The 25790-nt window shown below is 38.7% G+C and overlaps 1 protein-coding gene across 7 annotated transcripts in view; it reads right to left on the bottom strand.

Annotated features, from left to right (window-relative positions):
- slc4a11 (solute carrier family 4 member 11) overlaps nucleotides 1-25790 on the bottom strand; it is a 126315-nt gene that overhangs the window by 29835 nt on the left and 70690 nt on the right. For all 7 annotated transcript variants that reach the window (XM_042388104.1, XM_042388101.1, XM_042388105.1 and 4 more), the window contains 4 exons: nucleotides 23099-23142; nucleotides 20246-20474; nucleotides 5386-5467; nucleotides 4299-4422 (listed from right to left, as the gene is read on the bottom strand). In XM_042388104.1, the coding sequence (XP_042244038.1) occupies nucleotides 4299-4422; nucleotides 5386-5467; nucleotides 20246-20474; nucleotides 23099-23142 (479 nt within the window). The remainder of the gene's footprint in view (nucleotides 1-4298; nucleotides 4423-5385; nucleotides 5468-20245; nucleotides 20475-23098; nucleotides 23143-25790) is intronic.

The following is a 25790-nucleotide window of genomic DNA, read 5'->3' as shown; positions in this document are numbered from 1 at the left end:
ATAAATAAATACGTAAAATTGAAGTTTATAAATATCAGTATTTCAAAATCATACATGATTTTCTCTACAAATAATATTCAAATGCTTTTAGCACTGATGACAATGTATACAGTGAGATTTGTCTACTGTAACAATTAGATTTAGAAGTTGTTTTTTTTAATCAATGTGATGAAATACCTTGATCTGTCAGGTATTTAATTCACTGGATTAGCCAAAAGTAGACATCATCTGGTCATCAGGTCAACTGATGTATAACGTGTTTCTTAAATAATTAATCACAACTTAAAATGGTGCTGTTTTCATCAAATGTCTCTCAGTTGCCAAAAATCTTTTACAAAATGCACCAAAACTTCCTGCTTAGCTGCTAAATAGAGCTATAAATCTGGTCTGTATATCTTAATATTAATACTTCCCAGGTAGGTTGGGTAGGTGGCAGTTTGGAGTTGAGTGTTTTGGAGGACAATAATCCCACATCTGTTACAAATAATTCTATCACAAGTCACAAATTGTGACAGAGTGATGGTAATATTGTGCTGGCAGGCTCTGCGATCACATGGTGTCACGGAAGCCTTGTTAGCCAGGTGGTGATGATACTAACATAGCTGGGCTCAATGCATACAGCAGCAGCTGCAGCAAATAGAATAAGTAAAGCCCTTAAGCTTTCTCACAGCGGTAATTGAATTTCAACCAGAGCTGAAAGAGTTGAAAGAACAGACCTTGACTTTTTTTAAGGCTCTCTTTCTATGTCAAGGCATGGGATACCCTACCTACAGTCAGACAACAGGTTTGAGAAGCAAACTTCATCTAAAATCTAACTGATAAGTATCAAATCTCAGCAGTTACACTGGATTCCAATGGAAACCCACAGTTGCAGCAGAAAAAAAAAGCCTCCGTATTAGCTGCCAGGATGCAAACACACTCACAATGACAATACATGTTGATGTTTAGCTGGTCATTTTTTAATTTTGTTTTAATGTTCACCATCTTGGTTTAGTGTGTTATCATGCCAACATTTGCTAATTAACACTTAACACAAAAATACCTCTGAGGCTGATGGGAACGCCGTTAGTTTTCCATGTATTTTACAAATAAATCAGACAAATTAAAATTTTGACCTGATGATGGTGCAAGATGAGAAGTCAGTATCACCAAAGTTATTAATTCATCCACATGAATGTCTTTTTTTTTATTACTATTATTTTTTGGCATGTTGCCTTTATTTGAGAGTCAGTGGAGAGAGAGACAGGAAACACAGGGAGAGAGAGTCAGACGTATGACACACAACAAGGGACCCGCGGCCAGGAGTCAAACCGTGGGCGTTGTGGTTATGTGGCATGTGCCTTGACTGTTAGGCCATCGGGATGCCCTCAAGATGAATGTCTGCACTAAATTTCATAGCAATCTATCCAATAGTTGTCAAGACATTTCACTCAAAACCACAAAACCTCATGACGGCACTAAAAGGAAAGATCAGGGGATCACCAAAGTCATTAGGATACATCATCTGAGAATCATAAATACTATATGTACAATCAATAATTACTGTAAACTGCCAATGTATCTTGTAGATGTGAACATATTGAGATATTTCACTGGATAAGTAAAGAATTTGATCTGCTGGTGGCTTCATACTCTGGACACGACGAATGCACAAAATTTCATGGAAATCCATTGAATAGTTGTTGAGATATCCATGGAACCACGCCGCTCACAAAGCTGAAAAGTATCACAGCACCCATAGAAACTTCTCAAACTACTCCTGTAGCATAAGGTTGCTAGAGCTATGAGGAGGTAATAGCGTGACACAGAGGTAGCGTTTTCAGTCAGGTCATAGTGAAACTAATGGCAGAGAAGTGGATTATGCTGCAGAAGCTATCTTGATATGTCTTCCCGTGACTCTGGGTCAAGTTAACTACAGCTGCCATCCTCAAGAAAGCAGTGAGCCACCTTTAAAGCCTACAAGGAGTGAGTGTGTCACACTCAAAAGATGGGATTTTCAATGGAGGGATTATTTAAGTTTTGAAAGTTTGGTCACTAGTTTGATTAACCAGGCGGACTGGGAAAATGCGGGTGCAGAAAGTGAGTAACACATCAATTTTCAACACAGTTTATTTGAAGGCAACAGCAAATAAATGTGATGATATGAGCTTTCAGGTATGAGTTTGTTTAATCGAGTGAATAAGAAACGGAGCATTTTTTAAGAAAGGTCATGCCTATTCAGCACATTCACTTTGGGTAAAGAAAAGGACAAGAAAAAAAGCCACAAATGCTGTAAAGCTCTCTAAATGGTGGGTGATGGAACCAAAGGAATTCCTATTATCATTATCATCATGCCCCTTCAAAGATTTTTCTCGCAGAGGCAGTCACCATCAAGGATAATTGAGACATAATAGTGCTTTATGTTTACTTGGGGCTTAGATTAATGCCTCTGAGAATGCCATTAGTGGTTGTGATTGCTGCCTGTAAGACTGGCAAGGAGGGCACTCGAAGCATTGCGGATAGGCACAAACACAAAGGACGGTTCATGGGAAAAAAGAGATAGAATCCAAACAAACAAACAGACAAACAGAAAACATGATGCAGTTAGCTGAGGCATTGCTGATTGCCAGGGTCATTCCAATCCCCACATGGTGGTTCCAGTTTGATGGTGGGTTAGTGAACATGGTGTGCTTTTGTGGCTGGATAGGAAGGTGGAGGGATACCATGCTAAAAGTGTGGGCAGCATGAAGAATTCCCTTTTTTTACAGCAGAAACGGGGCTGAGGATTAGAGGATTAGGGCTCCATCTGGAGTGGAGCAACAATCAGAGCCATCTGAAGACAGGAGAGTGATGTGTGTGTGTGTGTGTGTGTGTGTATGTGTGGGTGGGTGGGGGGGGGTGGAGTTGAAAGCTCAGGATGAAGCAGTGGAGGACAGGAGGGTTGAGTGGCTTGATGCGAAGTAGAAAGAGTTCATGTTTGATGGAAGGGAAGGGTATTACAGGATATGTGGCACTCTCCACCGGCTACAGCAAGCTCTTCAGAGCTGAAGAAAACAGCAATCCTGCACACAACAGTGACCCGGAAGGTTCAGCCAACAGGACACTCATGCCCACACAAGATACTGAGAGGCCTTTGGATTAAATTCAGTTCAGCAGAGATTTGGCAGCACTGCAGCTGTACCACTGGTATTTTAGATATAGTAAAAACAAGGAGAAAATTGGTAGAAAATTATCTTAAAAGGAAAAATCAATATTCTGAGTATGGAGAAATATAACGGATATTTCCTTTAAATCCTGCTGTCAGCCTACATTTTTAAATAAATTAAAGTCCGAGGTGAGAACATCAGAGTAGAAAAAAATCATAGTAGAAATCATATTTTAAAAGCAATCCAAAAAAATCTGTAGTTTATTCATGTTTTATTACTTAAATTACTGTAGCACATAATCAGCAGCTAATTCGTGTTTTTTCCCCAATTGGTTTTTTTATATTAAATTACAGAATCATCATCAAACTATATTTTTTGGCCTGTCCTTTTCCAACAGGACCTTGGTTACTGTAACATGTGCTGATCAACAGCTTCTTGCAGCAGGAAACATAACAGCTGTTTGGAAACGTGGGAACACGCAATCCTGCAGAAAATCTGTTGTAACATATCTGAGTATTTACTGGTAAGAATACTGTATGTAAAAACAGAAAATGATCACCCTTATTTATTCAATAAAATGGACTCATAGCAGATGGCCGACTTTTACTGAATTTTCATGAACAGACTACTTTCTTAAAAAGTTTCAAGCGTTGAACTGAATATACGTCACCTTTTACATACAGTATCTGAAAGCAGAGCCGCAGGGTATGCAAATGATCAGCTACTCCAGTCGTAGCAGCAGGACGCTTCCATTGATCATATGGTGAATTCAGTTTTACTAATCCATAAACCTGCAGCTAACTCACCTTATAGAACTTCTACTTTCAGGCAAAGATGAATGATAAAAAAAAGCCAAATGACTGACTCAAACGACTCTACAATTGGACTGTATCATTTCCTCAAAATGATCCTCTAAGCACATTATTAGTGAATAACTGATGGAACGAATTGACAAATGAATAAGGAGGTAATATTTAAGCTGGATAAGCATAGCAACAATTTAACAGCCAGCTACAAAAGAGCACAAATAAATGATGAAATGAAGGATAGATAATAAAATAAATTAATAAACCAAATAATCAAATAATAAAGTGGATGAACAAATGCCACAGTAATCCAGTAAGACAGATAAATCACGCGTATCATTTTACTCCCTCTGGGTGCAGCGGTTACCATTTTGAGCGGGGCCAGTATCAGGATGACATAGCGGACCTCGCAGCAGTTCTCCCCCCAGTTTTGCGGCCTCTCCAGGCGAGAGATGCACACGTGACGCCTCTGGAGATGCTTCACGTTGCAGCTGGAGCAAAGAGGAGAGAAGGAGGAGGTTTTTATAAATGTCAACACCTCACCTCACCAGCAGTGCCCTTCATTTCCATAGATTAACCTCTTTGTCTGCAGCAACAGTTGGACAGTATTCAAATGTCCTGGGTGAGCATACACACACACACACACACACACACACACACACACACACACACACACACACACACACACACACACACACACACACACACACACACACACACACACACACACACACACACATCCATGTACAGTATATAAGTCTGCACACAAATATGCTGCAGACACACTCACATATAAATTCCTGTACTGTAGTTCTATAGTTGGATTTAAGTGCAATTTACACAAAATTTAAATATCATATCAAAAACACTGCCACTAATAAACACACACACAAATAAATCATTTTAAGACCCATTAGAGTATCTGAAAAATGTAATGTCACAAAGCTGAAAACAGGGGTTTTGGAGATATGGTTGTCACAGAACAGTATGTACAGCTTTAATCAAATATTTTATTTTAGTCGTACATGTTTAGTGATGATGATGATTCAGATTAATACTTGCTTATCTTATTTATTATTGTTGTTATTTGCTTGTCCTTTATTTCAAGTGTGAGCTCTACAACTTTCATCATCAATCTGTTGATTATTTTTTCCATTAAACCATAAATTTAGTTTATAAAAAGTCAGAAAATAGTAAAAAAAATAAAAAAATGTCCTCAAAATGGTTGTTTTACAATTTAAAGCCCAAAGACATTCAATTTACAAAAATATAAAACAGAGAAAGGTAGAAAATTCTAACATTTGAGAGGCTACGATGTCTTTTGTATTTTTACTTGATAAATGAATACAAATCAATAGCTGTCAAATAACTCCTTGTTGATGTACTAATTGATTAATTGACTAATTGTTTCAGCTCTAAACCTCTATCCCTCTCACACACACACTTCAGCTTACAGGATGCAGAGCCAGGACTGCTGGTACTGGACCCCGGTGGCGGTGGCTGTCACTCCCTGGATCGTCTCTGACAGCAGGTGGACTGCGGGGCAAAGGTCAGAGGTCAAATACAAGTTAGCTGAAATCGACCTCACATCCAGTTTGACCCTCTCACACACACACTCTATCATTTCCTACTACACAGTCTTGAGCTACCTCTTGTCTGTGTGGACCTTAATAGCACCAGCAATGCATGTCAACCCTTTATTGCAGCTGAAAATGATAAAAATTATAGTTTTATGTTCATTATCACATTTAAGAGCATCTCTTATATCTCAATATTTCTGCATTATATGTATTTAAAAATCAACCCTGGCGCTGATTTCTATATCTAGCGTAATGATGTCGGCCAAATACCTAAAAGGTTCAATATAAAACAAGAACCTTATCTGCTGTGCCAAGCCTCTCAATATGATGTCTACATCAGAAGTGTCTAACGAGCTCGCCTTCTGCTTTAGATAGTGATGCCAGTCTGCACTGTGTGCAAACATCACACCACGACAAGCTGATAACGATGTCCATCCGACCCCTGAAAACACCAATGCTTATGCTAGACAATTAAAAAAAAAAAACACATTTTATTATGCCTCCATGTTTACACAGAATAAATCATTAAAGATGGGCGACTGGTGGCGCTGCTGAAGCTAGCTCGTTGCTTCCTAATAAGAGGAATCTCCCTTTCGACTTCTCACGCTGAGAGTGATGAATAACAGTGTTTTGGGGGGTATTCTTCAGCAGCCCCGACTATCCCAAACCCCTCAAGGAGATTCAGCGTGCTTCGGCTTGCAACGTCCTCTTTGACTCATCAGCACTGAGCAAATTACAGGGTGGAAATGTTTAGTATCGTAAGCAGCGGGGACGATCATTTCCATATCACTCTGATTTTCCCTGCCAGTGGTTTCTCTCTTTCTTTCTGTCTGTCTTTGTCTTTCTCTCCATCACTCTCCCTTTCTCTCTCTCTCTCTCTGCCATGCCGTCTCATCAATAAAGTATCCTCCATTCATGCCAGAAAATGATGGGCGTCACCATGACAACAGTATCACAGTGCTCAAGGAGTGAGAGACAGAGAAATAAGAGAGAGAGAGAGAGAGAGAGAGAGAGAGAGAGAGAGAGAGAGAGAGCATGTAGATAAAGAGTAAGAGGTAAAGAAAGGATGAAAAGAAGCCTTTAGAGAAAGAATGACAAGGAAGAAAAAAATATGGCACGTGGTGTGAAAGAGAGTGAGAGAGGCGGGAAAAAAAGGGAAACGAGGGAGACACGGGGAGAGAAAAATAAAAGAGAGAGGCAAGAAGACCAAGGAGGAGATCGAGGAGGAGGAGACATGCAGAGAGGAAGACTGAAACAGAAAGGAAAAATGCAAGCAACAGAAACAGGGCCACAGAAGGACCAAGGGAATGAAAAAAATCATACAAAAAAAAACAAAAAACACCAAGAATGTGACAAACAAGAAGGAAAATGAGAGTGAGACAAGATGAAAAGAAGAGAGAGAGAGAGAGAAAGACAGACAGAGAGAGAGAAAGAGAGAGAGAGAGAGAAGGAGGGAAGGGATAGAAAAGTAAAGGGTGAAGGAGATGGACTGGGATTCAATTCAATTAATAGCAGTAAGCCTGACAGCCATGTAATAATCAAAAACCATCCAAATTCTCATTGACGTCAGGAAAGAGAAGAGGGGAGAGAGAAAGTAATAGAAAGAGAGAGATGTAAACAGAACAAAGAAAGATTAAAAGATAAACAGAGGAGGGAAAGAGGATGAAACAGAGGGAGACAGCGGTTACAGAAGAGCAAAGCGAAGACAGGAAAGACACAGACAGAGAGAGAGAGGTGGACAATGTGTACGGCAGCGATATCCATAGTCCTCCATACTAACAGCATCGGTGGCCAAAATCAGACGACCATCAGAGAAGCTGGCTGCTGACACTGTTGGCCACGAGCCTCCAAATAATAATAATAATTATAAAGTTTATTTGTATTGCAATTATCAAAACCAGCGTTACAAAGTGCTTTACAATGAACACATAAAACACAACAATAAAATACACATGTATGCATGTATGCACAACAGGGTTTTCGCTGGATTTTTTCAGACAAAGGTGGCAAAGGCTGGAGAACGTGCGTGGTGTGGCGTACACAGTTTGTGCACGCAGTTGCGCATCTTTGTGAAGTGAAAAAAATCACGATTTGACAGACAAGAGTGTTCATAGGGATTTAAATTTTATACCAAGAGATATACTTATCTTATACATATATGTATAATTATATATATACTATATATATCGTATGTATGTATCTATACTTATCTCTCAATTCCATACTATTGATTCTGAATCGAATTGGGTGACAATTCGATTCAGAATTGATTCTCAATTCAAAACCGATTCTCAACTGAATGCAAAGAAAAGGCGGCACTACTTTCAGTCTGTTGCTCCAGTATACTGTGTGCAAAACCATTCACTGGTGTCCTTAGCCCACTGAAATATAATGTGAAACATAACTGGCAGATGAGATAAATAGTCTGCAGTCTTTTCATTTAAAAGTGTTAACTGCTTTAATTAATTAATGAATTAATTTGAAAGCGTCTTACAGTCTTCTGCCTGTATGAGAATAACAAACTGAGGGGGAGGCAGAGCGTTCCGCGGTGTTGTTATTAACGTCATATATCCAGCAGTGGAGAGCAGCCTCTCTGCTGCACCGTTACCTCCGGGTAAAGACATCGCTGTCGCAGTTGAGTTCTGTCTTTTTTGTTCCAAGAGGAATAAAACTTAAAGACAATAGTTGATAAAACACAAAGGATAAAATGTAAAAAGAATGGGTGAATTAAAATTGAAAATAGAGCAGTGCAAGGTCAATAATAAAGTACAGTATAATACAATAGTTAAAGGGGACCTTTTATGCTTTTCCTTATTTTCAGTCATATATATATAACGTTACAGTGTCAGATGTTCATATTAAACGTGGCCAAAGTGTCAAATAAAGAGGTAAACGTATGTAGAAGTAATCCCTGTGAGAAACAAGCACCAGCTTCAGACTGCTCTGAATGTTAGGTTTCCAACGTTTTCTTCCGATGCTGGCTCATGACGGATTTTTCTGATTTTTGGGGGGTAGTCGCGCCGAGCCATGACTGAAGTTGAGCTGGCACGCTGCAAGTGTTTTTCAATTACACAGCAGAGCAAAGTAAAATAAGTAGTTTACCTGTTGGAAGACCTGTGCTGGTCATCTACAGCTCTTCATCAAACATCATCATCACTGTGGCTGTTTCCGCTTGTACTATTCCTCCCTGTCTTATTTCTAACTGATCTGCTGAACCAATAACTCTAAATATGTTCATATGTTGTTGTGTCCCTTGGTTTTTAGCGCTGCTAATGAAGCTCTGCTAATTTGGGGAGGAACACATTTCATTTCCTGTAAATTCTTCACAATAAAAGTCTCCCGTTATTTAGTCATTTAAAAGTTTTACTATGAAGCAGTAAAGTGGGAAATATTGGGTTTTCATCAGCAGTAACTTAACACGACTGATGTGGCTGCCTTTTGGCAGGCTTTGACAAAGCTGGCCAATCAGTGGGCTCATCAGGAGGGGGGCCTTAAAGAGACAGGAGCTTAGCTTGCCTGTTAAGATACAAAGGCTGAACTGAGGGGCTGCATAAAGGGCCAATATAAGATAAAAGAGTTTTTTTGAACTGTGAATCGTGCAAAGCTACTCTTGTGGAGTCCAAGAGTAAAAAAATATAGAGCAGGAAATGAGCATAATATGTCCCCTTTAAGAGTAAAAATAAACATAAAATGAATTAGGAAGCCTTTCAATAAAAATGAAGTGATTTAATAGAAAATACTGATGTGGCAAGACGGAGTTCCTCAGGCAGGCCGTTCCACAGCCAAGGAGCCCTAACAGCAAACGCTCAAACGCCCTTTAGTCTTTAAATGTGAGGTGGGAACAGTCAGCACATTACTGTTTGAGGATCTCACACAGCAGTTCAGATATATATATTCTGGGGCCAGGCCATGAAGGGCTTTAAAAGTAATAAGTAAAATCTTAAAATCAATCCTAAAATAAATGGGCAGCCAGTGCAAGGTCATTAAACTTGGAGTAATGTGTTCTCTTTTCTTGGTTTTTGATAGGAGTCTTGCTGCCGTATTTTGCACAACTTGGAGTCGTGAATGACAATTTTTAGTGTCATTAAAATTCAGCATTGATCTTATCCTAGCAATATTCCTCAGATGGTAGGAGCTTGACTGGCTAACCTTGTTAATGTGGTTCTCAAAAGTGAGGTTAGTGTCAAAGAGCATATCCAGGTACCTGACAGTTGACTTAACGTTAATTGTTAAATGACCAAGAGAGGACTGGATACTGGGATGCAGATTATCAGGACCAATGATAAGGATCTCGGTTTTATCTTAGTTTATTTTAAGAAAATTTGCTGAAATCCATTTTTAATATCTGCTAGATAATTTGTAAGACTGGAGAGCTTTGAAATCTCGGTCGGCTTTACTGGGAGATATAGCTGCATGTCATCAGCATAGCAGTGGAATGAAATTTTATGTTTATGTATGTTTATCTTTATATATAATGTGGCCAATTGGGAGCATATACTGCCGACACCTGAGGAACTCCACAATTTACTTAAGATTGAGGGGAGACATGACCGATAGAAACAAAAAAAAATGTAATTTGTCAAATAAGAACAAAACCACTTCAAAGCTGTGCCAGATATTCCAACCAAGTGTTATAGCTACTCAATCAGAATTTTGTGGTCAACTGTATTAAAAGCTGTATTTAAGTCTAGCAGTACAAGAATGGAACATTCACCAGTATCAGCCGTTCTCAAAATATCATTTGTCAATCTAATAAGCGCAGTCTCAGTACTGTAATGCTGTCGAACACCTGACTGAAATTTTTCAAAAATGTTTTGTCTCAACGCTTCGAGGAGTTGTAGGGAGACCTGTCTTCTCAAGGAGTTTTGCAATAAAAGGTAATTTTGAAATTGGTCTGTAACTGCTACATTCTGATGGATCGAGGTCAGATTATTTTAATGAGTGGTTGCACACAAGTCATCTTCAAATATACTGGGATGCAGCCAGAGGATAAAGAACTGTTAATTATTGAGACCAACCAAGGGGCAGTCACATCCAGTACATCACTGAGAAATTTAGGGGTCATTATATCTACAGGGCTTGTGGAGTGTTTGAGATGTAACACAGTGATCATAAGTTCATTTAGAGAGACAGGGATGAAACTTGATGAAATAGTATGGTTGGGGGAGGGGGCATCAATAAACTAATAATTTAATTTATCATTAAAAAAGGTTAAAAATCTAAGACATTCCTCACTAGATGACTTATACTGATTAAAACGTACAGGATTTAAAAGACAGTCCACAATGTTAAAAAGAGCTATGGGGCTGTGCTTATTAGTATGAATTAAAACTAAAAATAGTTGGCCCTCACATTCCTAACCCGCTCATTAAAAGAAATCATCAACTCTTTCATTTGTTGATAATGTACCTGAACTCTCGTCTTCCTCCACCTCCATTCCACACTTCCACTTTCTCTTTTATGAGTGTGAATGTCATTATTAATCCAATCTTATACAATACTCAATTCTTGTCTTAAAAGGTGCAACAGAATCTAAAGTGGATGTACAAAGGAGAGTCATTCATCAGCTTGTCTGTGTTTGAAAAACTGGGTATACTATTGCTTTCAGGAAAAATGGATGAAAATTTTGAAAGTTTCCTCATTAAAAGTACATAAGCATATTGTTTGAGTCTTGTTTACCGTGTCACTTTGGAAAATACTATCAAAATAAAACACATAAGTGATCAGATGTGTACAAGTCAACGAAATACCAATATGGGGCCAATACTCATATCATAGGTAAACACCAGGTCAAAAGTATGCTTGTGGTTATGTGTAAGCCCATTTTGCTGTAGACCAAATTAATTGACTATATTAAGATACTCTGTGACAAATAAATCAAAAGGGTTGTCAACATGGATATTAAAATCAAGTAGAACAATGGATGATAAAAAAGAATCTGAGAATTCAGGTAAAAAATCTGATGTAGGTCTAGGAGGACGATAGATGATTACACAGAGGGTGCAGGTTGCAAATAGAATTTTAAAAACAAGCACCTCAAAGTACAAACATCAGTCACTTTTATGGGGTTGCATTTGAATCTTTTGTGAAACACTGCAGCTAAACCTGCACCATTTAATCCGGGCTGACTGAAACAATCATAAAATGGGGGACACAGTTCACCAATCTGGCAGTCATCCCCAGATTGCAATCATGTCTCTGTTAAACATATAAAATCAAGCTGATTAGAAAAGATAAAAATCATTTACAATAAAATTCTTGCTAGAAAGAGCTCAACCATTAAAAAGACCGAGCTTAACAGAGGTAGATGGAGGTAAAAACAAAATTGTTTAGGGCAAATGAACGCTTAAAATGAACCGCATGCAAGGTTTTAAAAGGGTGGCCGGGGTGGTCAGTGCATCCAGTGCAGTCCATCTCAGCTGCATGGGAGGTCGCCGCCAGGAAAAGGGAGTCGACAAGATCTTTGCCCTCTTTTATTTAATAGAGGTTGGAAATTCTGCCTTCAAGTTCCACAATCTTTTGGCTCAAATGGAGGCAGCCAGGTTAGCACTTACATGTGAGGACTCCGTTCAGGAGCCCACCGTGATGAAAAGACTCGGACACAGTGTACAACAATAATCTCAAAATAGATTCCAGGGGTCAGAACCTACCAATACGGACCCAAAAACTGAACCTGCTGCGAAGATCAGGCTTCAGTAGGTTTGTGCTGGTGTAGTTTCTCTCCCAGTTAGTGTGCTGTTATAGTTTCTCTCACAGTTAGACAAAGCCGTGTCCATTAATGTATAATAACTTAAGATCTGAAACATCTGATAACTTAGATATTTTACCTTGTTAAAACATATAGGTGATCTAAAAGATCAGTGTAAAAATGTGGCTTAAAACCAGATAAAAATGTCAATTTATGACTGAGCTTCTGACGGACAAACACAACGCCGACGCAAATTACACCCACTTCAGTGTTTTTCATGACAAATGTCTTTTATATGTGAGAGACAATATTTTAATGTTGAGAGCAGTTCAACAGCCAGAGCACAGCTCAGTGTTCAGGGTTAAAATACAACTAAAAGTGATATGATCTGTAGAGTTGTGATTCATACTAGCTGCACTCTCTGACTTTAAATGCATTTTACTTCCCTTACTTGTCATGAATGTTTATGCTTATGAGATTTTCCTCTCTTCCTGAAATGACATTTTTCATTACTAAACTAAATCTAAAATCAAGATGCTGCGGGTGAATAAGTTGATCGTGTGTGTTTGCTGAAGGTGTGTTCAGACTGACCACTAAGTGAATTTTTTGCAGCAGCCAAATTGCACACGTCAGACAGAGTTGGATGCAAACAGATGTGGATTTTCTTTAGGTGCATGAATTAAAGAGAACATGAGTTGATAACATTTCAACTTGAGGAAAAAATTTGTGCTTATCCTGAAGCTGCAGAACTCCACGTGTTTAACATACAGAGGGGAAAAAGAGGACGAAAAATTGCTAGAAAAAATAGAAAGATTGAATTCTTAGCAAGTTTTAAAATCATTTAGAGTCTGAGCTGAGTCACAAATACCTACACAGAAAGTGTGTGCACCAATAGCTAGCTGATGGATACAGCTTAGTGTTCAAATTCACGCTAATTTTGCTTCGCATTCTGAACTCACCTTAATACCAGTGTGTAAGATTTACTGGCATCTATTGATGAGATTGCAGATTGCAACATACTGATTAGCCCTCCCCTCCCCCTCTTCTTCCGAGCGTGTAGAAGAACCTACGGTGGCTGCAAAACTCGCGAAAAAAATCAAAGGCCCTCTCTAGAGCCAGTGTTTGGTTTGTCCATTCTGGGCTACTGTAGAAACATGGCAGTGCAACATGGCAGGCTCCGTGTAAGAGGACCCACTCTTTATGTAGATATAAAGGGCTCATTCTAAGGTAATAAAAACACAACAATTCTTATTTTCATGAGATTATACACTAATTAAAATATACTTTTATTCATATATATATATACTTCATATTATATTCCATTTCTGCCAAGTCCATCCACGATCTTGCACATGAGACTAACATACAAAGGTCTGCCAGCTTACAACTTCTTTGTTCTCATAGGATAGCTATACAGAATCTTGTGTCCTACAAATTAAGTGTGTATACAATTGATTTGCATTGCAAATTGCAAATATTTTGAAGGAAATATGATGCCATCTGGCAACAGTTTGACCCCAAAGCAGGAAGGAGGTAACCTTTTCACATTCCCCAGGGAGCTTGTGTCACAGATGTAGTGTAGTAAGGTCACTAAAACTCTTGGTTAAGGTTTGGTGAAGATGGCGGTCTTGGTGAAATATGAATAAAATTGAATACGGATGGTGAAAAAGTCAATGTGTTCCATCTTCTTTTAAATATTCAACCAAGACCAACATCTTTCAATAACCTTAACTAAGCTTAAGTTGCCTAAACATAACCATAAAAAACATTAATCATGCTTTAGCTGGCAAGAGTGAGTACTATAGGAAAAAACAGAGTGCCTTTTTTGCAGATAGGTTCAATTTTTTTAATGTTTGCTGATATTTCTAGAAATGCCAAGTCAAAGGCAAGTGGACTTTCTTCAGATATTTGAATCTTGGTCAATATGTTGATAAAAAAAAGACCTAATACATGTAGTGGTTCATTTTCTCCCAAAACGTACTGGCCAATGCAAATTATCTGTCATTTTTAGGGGACATGATTGATATAAATGCACAACCCAGCTTTCAATCTGTACCTAAAACGAGAACTTTGTCTTCTTTTTGTTCCTGTCCCTTTAAATACAGTAGCAGCTCTGTTCTTCTCATGTAATGAACATGGGAACATACCGTGTGTTACATCACCAGCTGGAGTGAACAAACCTGACTTGGATGTTAGAGGAAAGGAAGTGTGTGCGAGTGAATGCAGTTGCTGGTGTGATCAAGTGGGAGACTAATTAAGACATACACATTTGATACTTGTCAGTTATGTGAAGATTTCTGCACAGTTTCGTCAGCTTTTGCTATGCAAACACTGCTGTTTCCACACACAAAAAATCACAGATGCTCACACGCAGCATATCAAATGTGACAAACTTCAATGGAAAGTGATGAAAAAATATGAAGGAGGCAAGACTGGATGGCTGTATTGCTCCCCTTTGATCTTTCGGGATTCTTGGTGAATTCTTTAACTACATTATCCACATGGCTTGGTTTGAGGGAGAAAAACAGATTGCAATTTCTGTAAATCACATGAGGATAATGCAGTCTGTCACAAATAAGGGAGAGACGAATCAATAAATATGCTAAACCAGTCAAAAAAAAACAGTGATGTTAATACTTCCTCTGGTGGAAGTGCCACTCTAACATCAACAGGAGAAAACCTACAGAGACGTGCATGTACAAAAAAAAAAAAACATAGATTCATGTTTTTTCTGTCAGTGTGTGAAAGGGCCACAAGTCCTTTTGGCAAGGAGACTCCTTATATTATGCTCAGAGGTGACCTCAATAAAACCCCTCGATCTTATGCTGCCTAAAAGATTAAGTGATCTCAACCACTGGTAGACCTGCCAGTGAAAACATGCACGCACATAAACACACACACGCAGGAAGGGAAATGATTGGTTTCCTTCAAAGCGTGGATTGTGGAGGGCACTTTGAAGGAGGTGATTAAAATACAGGATGGCTCTATACAGCAGTGGCAGATGACACACTTACTGTATATTAGGTATCCATCATAGCCAATCACCATGCAGCGTACAAACACTATAATGTCACATGGTGATGAGAGGGCCACTAGGACTGGGTCAATGGTAAAACTTTGTTATCTAGAGAGGTTGTCAATTCTAATCTTCTACTTAGAAATTACATTAATGGTAAATAAATCAACACCATACGTGTCTCAATGTCAAGTCCTGTATATATGACAAGCTAAATTCCAATTGTATAACCAGATTATCTGAAGTCTTCTGTCAGATCTCCAATACATAGAGAATCCATTTTGTCTAAAATGCCCATTAAATTATTTTATTTTTATCATTTCAATCTCAATCAAATGGATTTATTAATTTTGTCACTTTGAGCTCAAAGTGTTCACATAGAAGCAGCAGTTCTTTCGCTGGGCTTTACAAAAAAGAACTAATAACATTATTGGACAATGAGTCCGCTGGACGAAGAGGGCGTTGATTTGAGGGGCAGCTGAAGAGGCATCGATATCTATGACACAGGACGGATTGCTGGTGTCTGTAATCATTTGATGACTCTATGGATCGACCCAGTCCCGAGCATGAAGAGGAACACAAACAGCATACTGATGGTGATTGGTACAGAAGCAAACCACTGATTGCAGCCTCACGGCGGCTGATGCTGACATTTTCATCCAATTAGCACAGCTTACCGTCATCAAAGAAAACAAAACTTTGAGATTTGTCTGCATGGGGAAAAGGAAGGGGAAAAAACCAAGAGGAGAGACCAGAGAGTCAGTTCAATCACCGTTTCTGATCAACAGGCGAACAAGTGTCTTAGATTTTATACAAACATACGCAAATATAATATACACTGTGCACCCCCCCTTAACACACACACACATATATATAGACACACTTTCTGGTTAACAGGCACACACATAAATATCTCTGCTGAACAGAAGCTTCATTTCCTGCTCTCCTTTACCTCATGCATATTAAATATCATTTTCCAGAGAAAATCCCTCAATGTCTCGTCTTTGTTGGGTGCAGAGAGATCTTATCTTGATTACCGTCTACAGGCTATTACCAAAAATTGGATTTTATCACTGATAGCAGTTATGTGTTCAGCTAGTGCAAAGAAACCCAAAGACGTCAATGAAGAGATCAAGATGAGAAAAATGACACATGTGGCCACCATTTTTCATGCAGTAAAGAGCTTGAATTAATGGTTTCAATTTAGTATTCTGATCATTCCCGCAGAATGTTACAGAGAGATTTTCACAGTGAAAAGTCATGCCGCCGGCCTGGCAAAGATATATTATTATAACAGTGAGGCATAGTCGGGTAATTCAAAAATACACAGCAACTTTCCTGTTGAACAGAGCTAATTATTTCCGGAATATTTACAGTACTGTAGCTGCTGTCAGGAAAAGAGAACATGGATCTGCACAAAGTAGGTTCCTTCAGAAATACAGAAACACAGATAAGTAATAATCCTCCTGGTTTAACAGATGCTCATGTATTTTTGAAACTGTTAAACAGGTTGTATCGGGTTTCAAAGGCCTGTGGGTCACAAGACTCACAGATTGTACAAATGCGTTAATTTTCTGCATGTATGAGCACCTTGTTTTAAGAAAGAAATCCCCTTCCTCCACCTCCCAACTCTTGCAGATTTAAAATAATACGTGGCTGTTTTGCAGTTTGATTTAAGCTGAAAAAAAAAAAAAAACCCCATAAAAAACACACACTGGAGGATTATGCAAATCGAGGCGAAGTGGAGAGCCGGCGAGATCGATCAAAGGTGACAGCAATTTAGGGAGAAATTATGGTACAGTCATCGCAAATAGGGCACACAATCAGCAACGCATATAGCACTGAGCAACGTAGCTGCTAACACCATCACAGGGGAGAGGAAAATACAATTATACAATACATCATCACTCAAAATATTGACAATTAGTTATTCTGTAGCAGCCACTCATCACTATTGTGAGCCTTGTCATCACTTTTACTATAATCGTTTGCAGCATTATTGGTTTAAAACACTCTGAGCATCTTAAAGGAGGATGTGTTATTTTTTAATGAATAAAAGTGGATTTAGTGTGTATAGTAGTGGCTGAAGTAATACTATTATCAATGCATTGCATCATCAGCAATGGTGTTCATTATTCCTCTGCACAATGTGTGTGTATTGTGTTCCTTTGCTGAATCCCAAGACAAAAGTGAGCCAAAAAAAAAAAAAACACACACAGTACAAGTTGGCCTCTAAAAATCGACTCCTCTGTACAAGTTGTTGGAGCAGGACTAATTATCTCTGTGGGCTTTCATCTTCTTCATTTCTGTAATTTTCTGTTCTTTCTGCGCCTGTTATAATCTCGCCCCGTTCTCTTTATCTCACAGCTGTACAGTATTACACTCCAAATGAGCTGGTCCGCTCGCCAGCCGTATCACCCCACTGTGGGAGAGTGAACGTAGATATGACAGAAATTAATACCTGAGGAGATATGTCTCATTGATAACATACTTATGTGCAATATGAACGTATTCCCCCGGGAGGAGCCTTTGTTCCTCCCCCGGAGGTTTTTTTTACCCCCCCTCAGTACTGACATGACTGTTCCACATGTGAATGCTCATGATTTTAATTTAGGGGATCATACCAACAATGTAGTGTGTTTGAAGTGGTGCAAATTATCATTGAATAACTGATAATACCCAATCAAAAACAAAGAAAAACAGACATTTTTTGTGATGTGAATGTATCTGAATTTGGTATTTTTCTGTCGACGTTTCTCTGTGCTACATCCATCTGTAGATATAATTAAACTTCTTAAGCTTCTGTACAGTCCTGCTGCTCATTTGCATGTTTCAGACTGTAAATCTTTGTAATCTTTATTTGTTGCATAATTTTGGAAGTGTTACATCATCCTCACTACAATTAATTATCATCTCTAATTATCCTATTCCTTCTACAGCAACTGATATGTTTCCCCAGGCGGATGAATAAAGTTTCAACTTATCGAAAAAAAGGTTCTTTTCATTGCAAAGCATAGAAAAAAAATCTTGATTATATCTCGTTTGTAAGTATCTTCAGTTAGTTAACTTTCAGTCTGCACACGTAACCACTGACTGCTGGCATGTCAGCAGAATATGTGTTAATATTTAAGACATCTTAAATTGTTCAAAATTTATATTCAAAGCAAAACCATATTTTGTTGTGCTAATATTCCTTTTAAAATGCTATACTTTGATGCAGATATTGGGTTTTGTGGAGGCAATTATAACTATTTCTGGCTCTATGTTCTTCTTTCTAATTATCACTGGAATACAACACATTGTCCTTATTTTTCTACTTTTTATGCAATTACCAAAATCAGTGAAACCCCACAATGCTCAAATTGATTTTCCAAACGTTTCTAGACATCACAGAACTGCACAGGAAACCTTTTTGTTAAGATGGCAGCCATAAAAGGAAAAAAAAAAAGCCTCTTCCGTAACCTCTTTGTTGCTTATTACGAAAGAGAAACAGTCAAGTAGCAGCAGCCACCGCGGCTTGAGAGTCTCAGAGAGCCATTTGAAAAGCTAAGTGAGTGATCGATGACAGAAGTCAATTATCACCTCACGGATCTGTCAGAGGCGGCTGTGCGGGGTGAGCGTCACACACCACCCACCTCTGACTAACCATCAACAACTGTGGACACCAGCTCGGCCAGACAGGAAAACACTGGACACAGAGTATATGACTACTCTCTTATATAATTATATAATCTCTTATATAATACTCTTACAGTGTTAACCGTCGTAGAAAATCCCTCACATGTTTTTCTTGCATCTGCAAGGAATCTCATTTTTATAGCCAGACAAAATTAATGTACTGAAAAAAAAAATGATTCTTGTGACATCTACTAGAATAAAAGCAAAGTTTGATTTTCCAAACAATTGCTTTTGTGAATGCAGCGTTCAGTACAGCTTGCGGCAGAGAGCGGGGTTTCAACAATGGCTCCATACTATTATGTAAGAGGGCGGATTTCTCCTGCTCTAATGGGCTGAGGAGATTCGCCTTAACCAAGAGGCTTTGCTACTCAGCCAAAACGACCTGTGCTGAAGGGACTGAACTAATATGACAGGGATCTGTAAGCCCACGAAAAAAAGCACCAAACCTGGAGAAACTACAGCATATTTCAGAAATGAATATATGAATTACAGAGTGTGCTTAAAAGTCTAAGCACATCTTACACACTCTTAGGTACAATTAAACTATACTTTTCAGGTCCAAATAGGAAGATTACTGTGTATGCATGTGTGTGCTAGCACAGGTATATATATCATTTTAGCTTTTGGCAAACTTCTAAAGTCTATTAATTTTCCATTCTGAAATTAAACCCTTCATCTTCTCTCTTTAACAAAATCTGAAATTAAAATGTTTAACTTGAGCAGGGCAGTCACAAGAAAAAAAGCAACAGGCTTTAAAAGGCACCTGGTTGGTGAAAGGAATAAACCACAACATTTCAAGAAACATTTTCAATAATTATATAGAAAATATTTAACAACTGCTCAGTCATGAATTAAAGTATTGGGACACACGCATTCAGCAGGATTTTGTTAGTTTGAGTTTGTATATGTATGTTGGTACCAGTAGACGGTTTTCCTTGGAAACCTTTGATGTCTACACATGTAAATGGTTGCCTACAAGACTCACCTCATTGAGCTCCATTTGTGTCCAGTGAAAAAGCTGCAGGGCAAATGGACAGCCTTGGTTCAAACATCACAAACTTTCCTTTAGGTCTTAAAGGCTATCTGAACCACTCTCAAGTCTGTCTGACGATTCTGCTCCTGAGCCTGAGGGGAAGCTATTTTACAGGTAGGTGTTGACTTGTGCAGACGTCAGATGTTTTTTAGGTCACGTGTCACATGTAAAGGGTCTTGGTGTGATTGTAGGCGGACATAGATATTCTCTGTCATATTGTGTTTTGTGTGTCTGAGACTGTATACTTGTGTGATGTGTATTTTCACACATTTTTCCACACTCTGGTTTACACATGCATGTCGACAGGTTCCTTGCTTACCGTTGACCTCCTGGGCTCCTGCATCTGTGAAAAGCATGCTCATCACCTCCTCGAAGTTGCAGCTGGGCTCAGATGCATTGCTGTCCTGGCCCACATGGTGCAACATTCTCTTCAGAACGTCGTCCAGGGATGCAGCGGTCTCGTCTAGCAGGATGCTGGCCCTCGCCAGGAAGCCATCCAGGTCCCGGTGTGCACGAATCTCCTCCTCAAAGTTCATCAGCTTCACATACTGCAGAAAATGTTGTATTCTTTCAGAGTTTTTTTTTTTGCTTCACATTTCTATGCTGATCATGCCATTAAATGTCATTTTAAAGAATCAAACACATTGTCAAAACGCCTCTAACCTATAATTTTCAGCAGAATTGGACCCTCATCATAAGTGCAATTTTATATGGTTGTATCTCTGCCGGTGTTGGCTCCACCAAGACAGTTTGTCTCAGATGTATTTCTAAGCTAAAAACTGTACTATCCCCAAGAGGCGAAGATATTTATATGGCTGTGATTTCTGTGAGTTTGCATTTGCTAAATTCTAATTCTGCAAATTAGCTTCCTGATCCAAGTCTTGTTCATTTACAGTTTTTCTGTTGATCACTGGGCATCGTTCCTGACACTAGCTAACTGGTAAATATGATTTAAATTTTGAGGTTTGAGGTTTTTTCATGTGGTAGTGCAGTTCAACTGAAACTGAATCTTATGACCACCTCGCTCAGGTGGTGGTTTCTCTGCACCCAGGCTGAGGTAAAAGCATTTATGTTACCAAACCTTTACACAAACCAAACCACTCATGGACTGGTCCTTCTATACATCAAGTGTGACAGCACCTTAAAGTTTTGAACTTAAAGTATCACCACACACGACTCCCACTAAGCCAAATAGTGAACTTTTTCCAATAGCAGAACACAGTACAGAGTTTTCACCCCTCCAAAGTGTATATAATAATATAATATATAAATAAGTCAAAACTGGACCAGTGGTGTGTGAGAATCACCTGAAAGACAGACGAATGGACAGAAAGACGAGCACAGCTCGATTAAGAGCCCGGACACCCACTCGATTTCATTGATTGTGTGATTGACAGAAATTCTGAAGATGAGTGGATTCCCTGCTGTTCTTTTTGAAAATAAAACAAGCACAGACAAGAAAGTCCATGTCTATAGTCTGTGTCTCTATAAAATAGCCTCCGTAAATACATTTGATTTTGTTTGTATGGTTTATCTTTCAGGGCTCGGGTCTGGGGTTTCTTTTTCGCCTCTGGTCAAATGATTTTAAAGGTTAAGAATAAACTGCAATTCATTTGGAATTATTTTAAGAGTTATTTCTAATCATATGCACTGTGCAGAATGTGTGGTCTTCTAGCTCATCTGTGTAGAACGGGGCATTGGACCAAATTTCAATTCTGAGGAGATTTTCTGAATTGTTAATAAGAAAGTGAAAAACATGCAGCTGTTGCAGAAACATAACTATATCAAAATTAATTCTATTTATAGCCCACTGCAAACAAATAGATCCATAATAAAATTCTTGGCGGAGAATTGTGGATGTGACCATGTGAAATTGATAAAAAACAAAAGGAGAGAGCAAACAAACAGAACTGTAATACAGAACGGCAGATTAGTGAGAAGAACCAGGCAAGCTGTTGGCAGGAACGAGGCACAACAAGCTGAAATCTGTGACAGGCTTACACAGAGGAAGTCTAACTCTTGACAGCTTTGGTCACCAGTTTAAACTAATGCCCCTGGGTGCTGCTTTAAACTCCTTGAACTGCAGAGATGGAGAAACATCAGTTTATCTCCAGTGCAAGAGATCGCTTGTCGCACACACAGAAATCTGATAGTATTTCTTCTAAATTTAAAGAAATTACACTGAGAAATGCCTGCTGGCATCAAAGTGGATTTATTTCAGATTGTTTGCATTTTTATTGGACAATTTTAACTTTTTCGGATGACGCTGAACCCCAAGTTGCTCCCAATGGTCAGGTCAACACCTTACATGGTAGCTTGATGCCATTTCAGTCCATTTATGATATACCATTTACATTTGATTGGTTTTGCAAACCTTAGTGTAATTAAAGTGTGCACTTTGGATGTGCAGGTTATTTATAGTATGTAAGAAAATAAAAGTAGTAGGCTTGGACTTTGTGTCGGATGTTATTCAATACTAAATGTCTTTAATCAAGATAAATTGAGTCAGGAAGACTACGTTACTTACAAAAACATCCCATCTACTCTACTTTTTCATTCACGGCTGAGTCCCATCCTATCAGTTAAGCCTATACCTTTCAAAATCTATTTTCCTCAAAAATATGTCTCTAGTTTGCCCTGTCCAATCAATTTAAACATATTTATAAGGCAGCCTCTCTTTGGTGTGCATCATACATTTAAGTAAACTTGAGAATCTGAACAACTTGTCTTATCTACTTTGGGAACGACCACAAGTCAATTTAGTCTTCATCCCCTCAATCAGCTGTTCATTCCACTTGCTGAAGTTGGTGCTGATCGATAACAAGGCTCAATTTTGATACCAAGTGTAGCGATCACTACTTTATGGGGTTCTTCACTTCAACAGGTTCAAATGAAGTCCACACCAAAGTTAGAACTAATGTTTGTTTTGATTTGATGCTTCACACTCTTTTGTAATTTCTTTTTTATGATCTGTTGTTCCAGATTTGAGTTACAGTTTAAATCTTGTCACTAAATGAAATTTAATTTACAGAGAAATTAAGATTTTAATTGAGCAACAGATAAACGGCTGCACTCATTATAAGCAACGTCCCAATAACCTTGACTGCCAAAAATCATTTCATTTCATCTGTAATATTGTATTACATCCGATTCAATGAAAACTGATGCTTACCCTTCTTGATGTGTTCAGTAACACACAACCAGAGTCATCAGCATCTGAGGAAGAACACAACAAGAGATACAAGTTGACAAAGTGTTTGCAGTGTAATAAAACACCATCGTATACTGCATGTCTGCAGTGAATATATTCTGCTGCACATTTCATACCTGTGTCATACTGATGTAGCTGTAGTGTGTGCATACAGCAGGAAAAGGTAACATTGGAGCACGTTTGAAATTGGACCATACTTATTAACAACCAACATTCATGTGATTCTGCTCACATCAGGGCTTACAAATGTGGTGTGGACCATTGGGTTGCCCCTGTTTGAAACCATTATTCCTGTTTTTCTATGAGCTGATGCAGAATCACCTGTCAAAGCAAATGAGCGTGGTGGTTACACTGAAATGAAAATGGCAAAACAAGAGAAACTGAGTGCCCAAAAAAGGTAATCTCTGATCTTTCAACATTAGAGAACAACAACAGTAGTCTTGTAAAGAGGCAGCCAAAATGTGAGTATGTAGTTGATGAAAATTGAGAGCAAAGTGTGAAACAAAATACACCAATCACCATATACAGTATCAGGCTATCCTAGCAAAATATTTCACATTACATTTGTACAAAATGTAATCATCAGGACAGCCTACAGATATGATTTGGTTTACAGAATGTTTACATTTATTTGATGTTATTTTATCACAGTTAATTTTGTATTATTGGCAAATATGAGCCACTTTTTTTCATGTGTACCTGTGTTGGTATGTCTTCGAGGGAGAGAGAGATCAAAAGAAAAAAATCTGTGCAAAATATGTCGAACCATTCTAGATTCAGCTTGTATCACTTTTTAATGAATGCAATGTCGTATAATTATGCTATGCAATTATACTAATCCATCTCTAAGTAACTAAAGTGCCAACCATTTTGTCAAATTTGACAAGCAAAAGACAATACCCAGTTGGCAGCCTGGCAACCATTTCTTTTTTCTTTTTTTTTTTTCACAAATCTTTTTATTGGAGAAGACGTTAGAAGGCTAGTGTAGTCAATACAAAGGTACATGTGTGTAATTTTCACTCAAATCAGAGTAACAAATCAGAACAGGTTTCAACAAACTGGTGATGAATGCTAAAAGAAACCCACAGATAAACAAAAAAGTAAAGCCCATACCCACATATTCCCTCCCAACACTGTCTATTTCTAAAAATGTATGTCTTGCCCTTACACACATAATTACTAGTGTTGCTACAATTTCTAAACAACACTCCAGCGTTTGCTTTTGTTGAATCAGAATGATGCACACGTTAAAATTCAAAACACTTTAATGCAAATCTATAGTAACATGGTAATCTTAATGTGCTGTATTTGCATTCCACCATCAGCGCATGCATTATTGATGGTGCAAATTCTGGAATAAAGATCACAAGTAACAACCACTCAGCCAGTAAAGAAAAGGAACCTGAGATCCTTTTTCTAATAGTGATGAAAATGTCAAGAGGCAAGTCTCTAAATGCTCTCATTGAACAGGGATTGGAAGTTCTTTGCTGATAAGGCTTTAATACACACGTCTGTGGAGCCGAGGGGAGTGCTCAGATAAAGTACAAAGGTCTGGATTTTCCAGTGTTGAAAAAAAGGGAAGAGGAGGAAAAACCTTTTATGTTGGAAAACAATACGGGGACAAACCGAGAGAATGGGGTTTTCAGCACACTTCAGTCCCTTAACTAGCAGACTCGGTACCCTGCTGACTCTCATAAAACAGTCCGCCACCGCCATTACATAACGCAGTTATTGCAGTTTACTGTGGGGAGGACGTTATTAGGTTACCATGGGCTTTCCTCCTCTGCTCCGCGTGATGCACTGTGCCAGCTCCGTCTGGAAATCAATCAGTGCTTAACTCCTCCCTCCAGCTATGGAAAAGCAAGAAAACCCCCCTTTTACAAGCCAATAAGCCTTAGGAAACCGCCAGGATATCATAATATCAATAATCCAGCCACAAGTGAACAGGTTTGAGTGTGAGTCTGCAAAAAAAGGGGGGGGGCTTTGATCGCCACACCAAACACCTTGCCGTCATAAAACCCTGCAGGCAGTGAGAGAAGAAAGACAGCTCCAGCCTCTACCTCTATGACAAGAGTATGGCAGGGGGCACGTGTCGTGTGCAGTGGATTTGGTTCATCAAAGCCTCACAATCAAAAAGCACACCGCTCGGCTGATCCGCTCCCAGAGGGGAGAAGGAGCTGCTGCTCTAATTGCTGTCAGGCTGCAGCCGTAAGGAGATATTCATATATTCATATAAGATTACCTCGTCCCCAGTGATCACCTCCTTCTAATAGCCTCTGTATGTCTCAATATACTGTGTGTCTTAAAGTAATCCAGGAGAATTTAAGGGTTTAGGGATTAGGGAGAGGAAATGTTAAAATGTGACACAGGCTTGTTTCCCTACTTGGTTCCTTATTTGATCAACATGACACTATAACTGTTCATTATATTTAATCAGGCACAAGCGGTTATGTAATGTTGATGGTTATATTGTTTGCATGTATTGTATTGACCATGTGAGGGAATTCTATACTGTATGAATGTACTGACCATGTAATGGATTCTTTCCATAGCCTCAACCCTATACGACCCTCTCGGTATATGTTCGTGTTGTCATGGACATAAGAAACATGAGGAAAGGGTAAATTTGGATTAGTGAAACATGTTTGTAAGG

The sequence above is a fragment of the Thunnus maccoyii genome, chromosome 16 (genome assembly GCF_910596095.1).
Source record: "Thunnus maccoyii chromosome 16, fThuMac1.1, whole genome shotgun sequence".
NCBI classification, from domain to species: domain Eukaryota; kingdom Metazoa; phylum Chordata; class Actinopteri; order Scombriformes; family Scombridae; genus Thunnus; species Thunnus maccoyii.
This window is presented reverse-complemented; position numbering and strand designations above follow the sequence as displayed.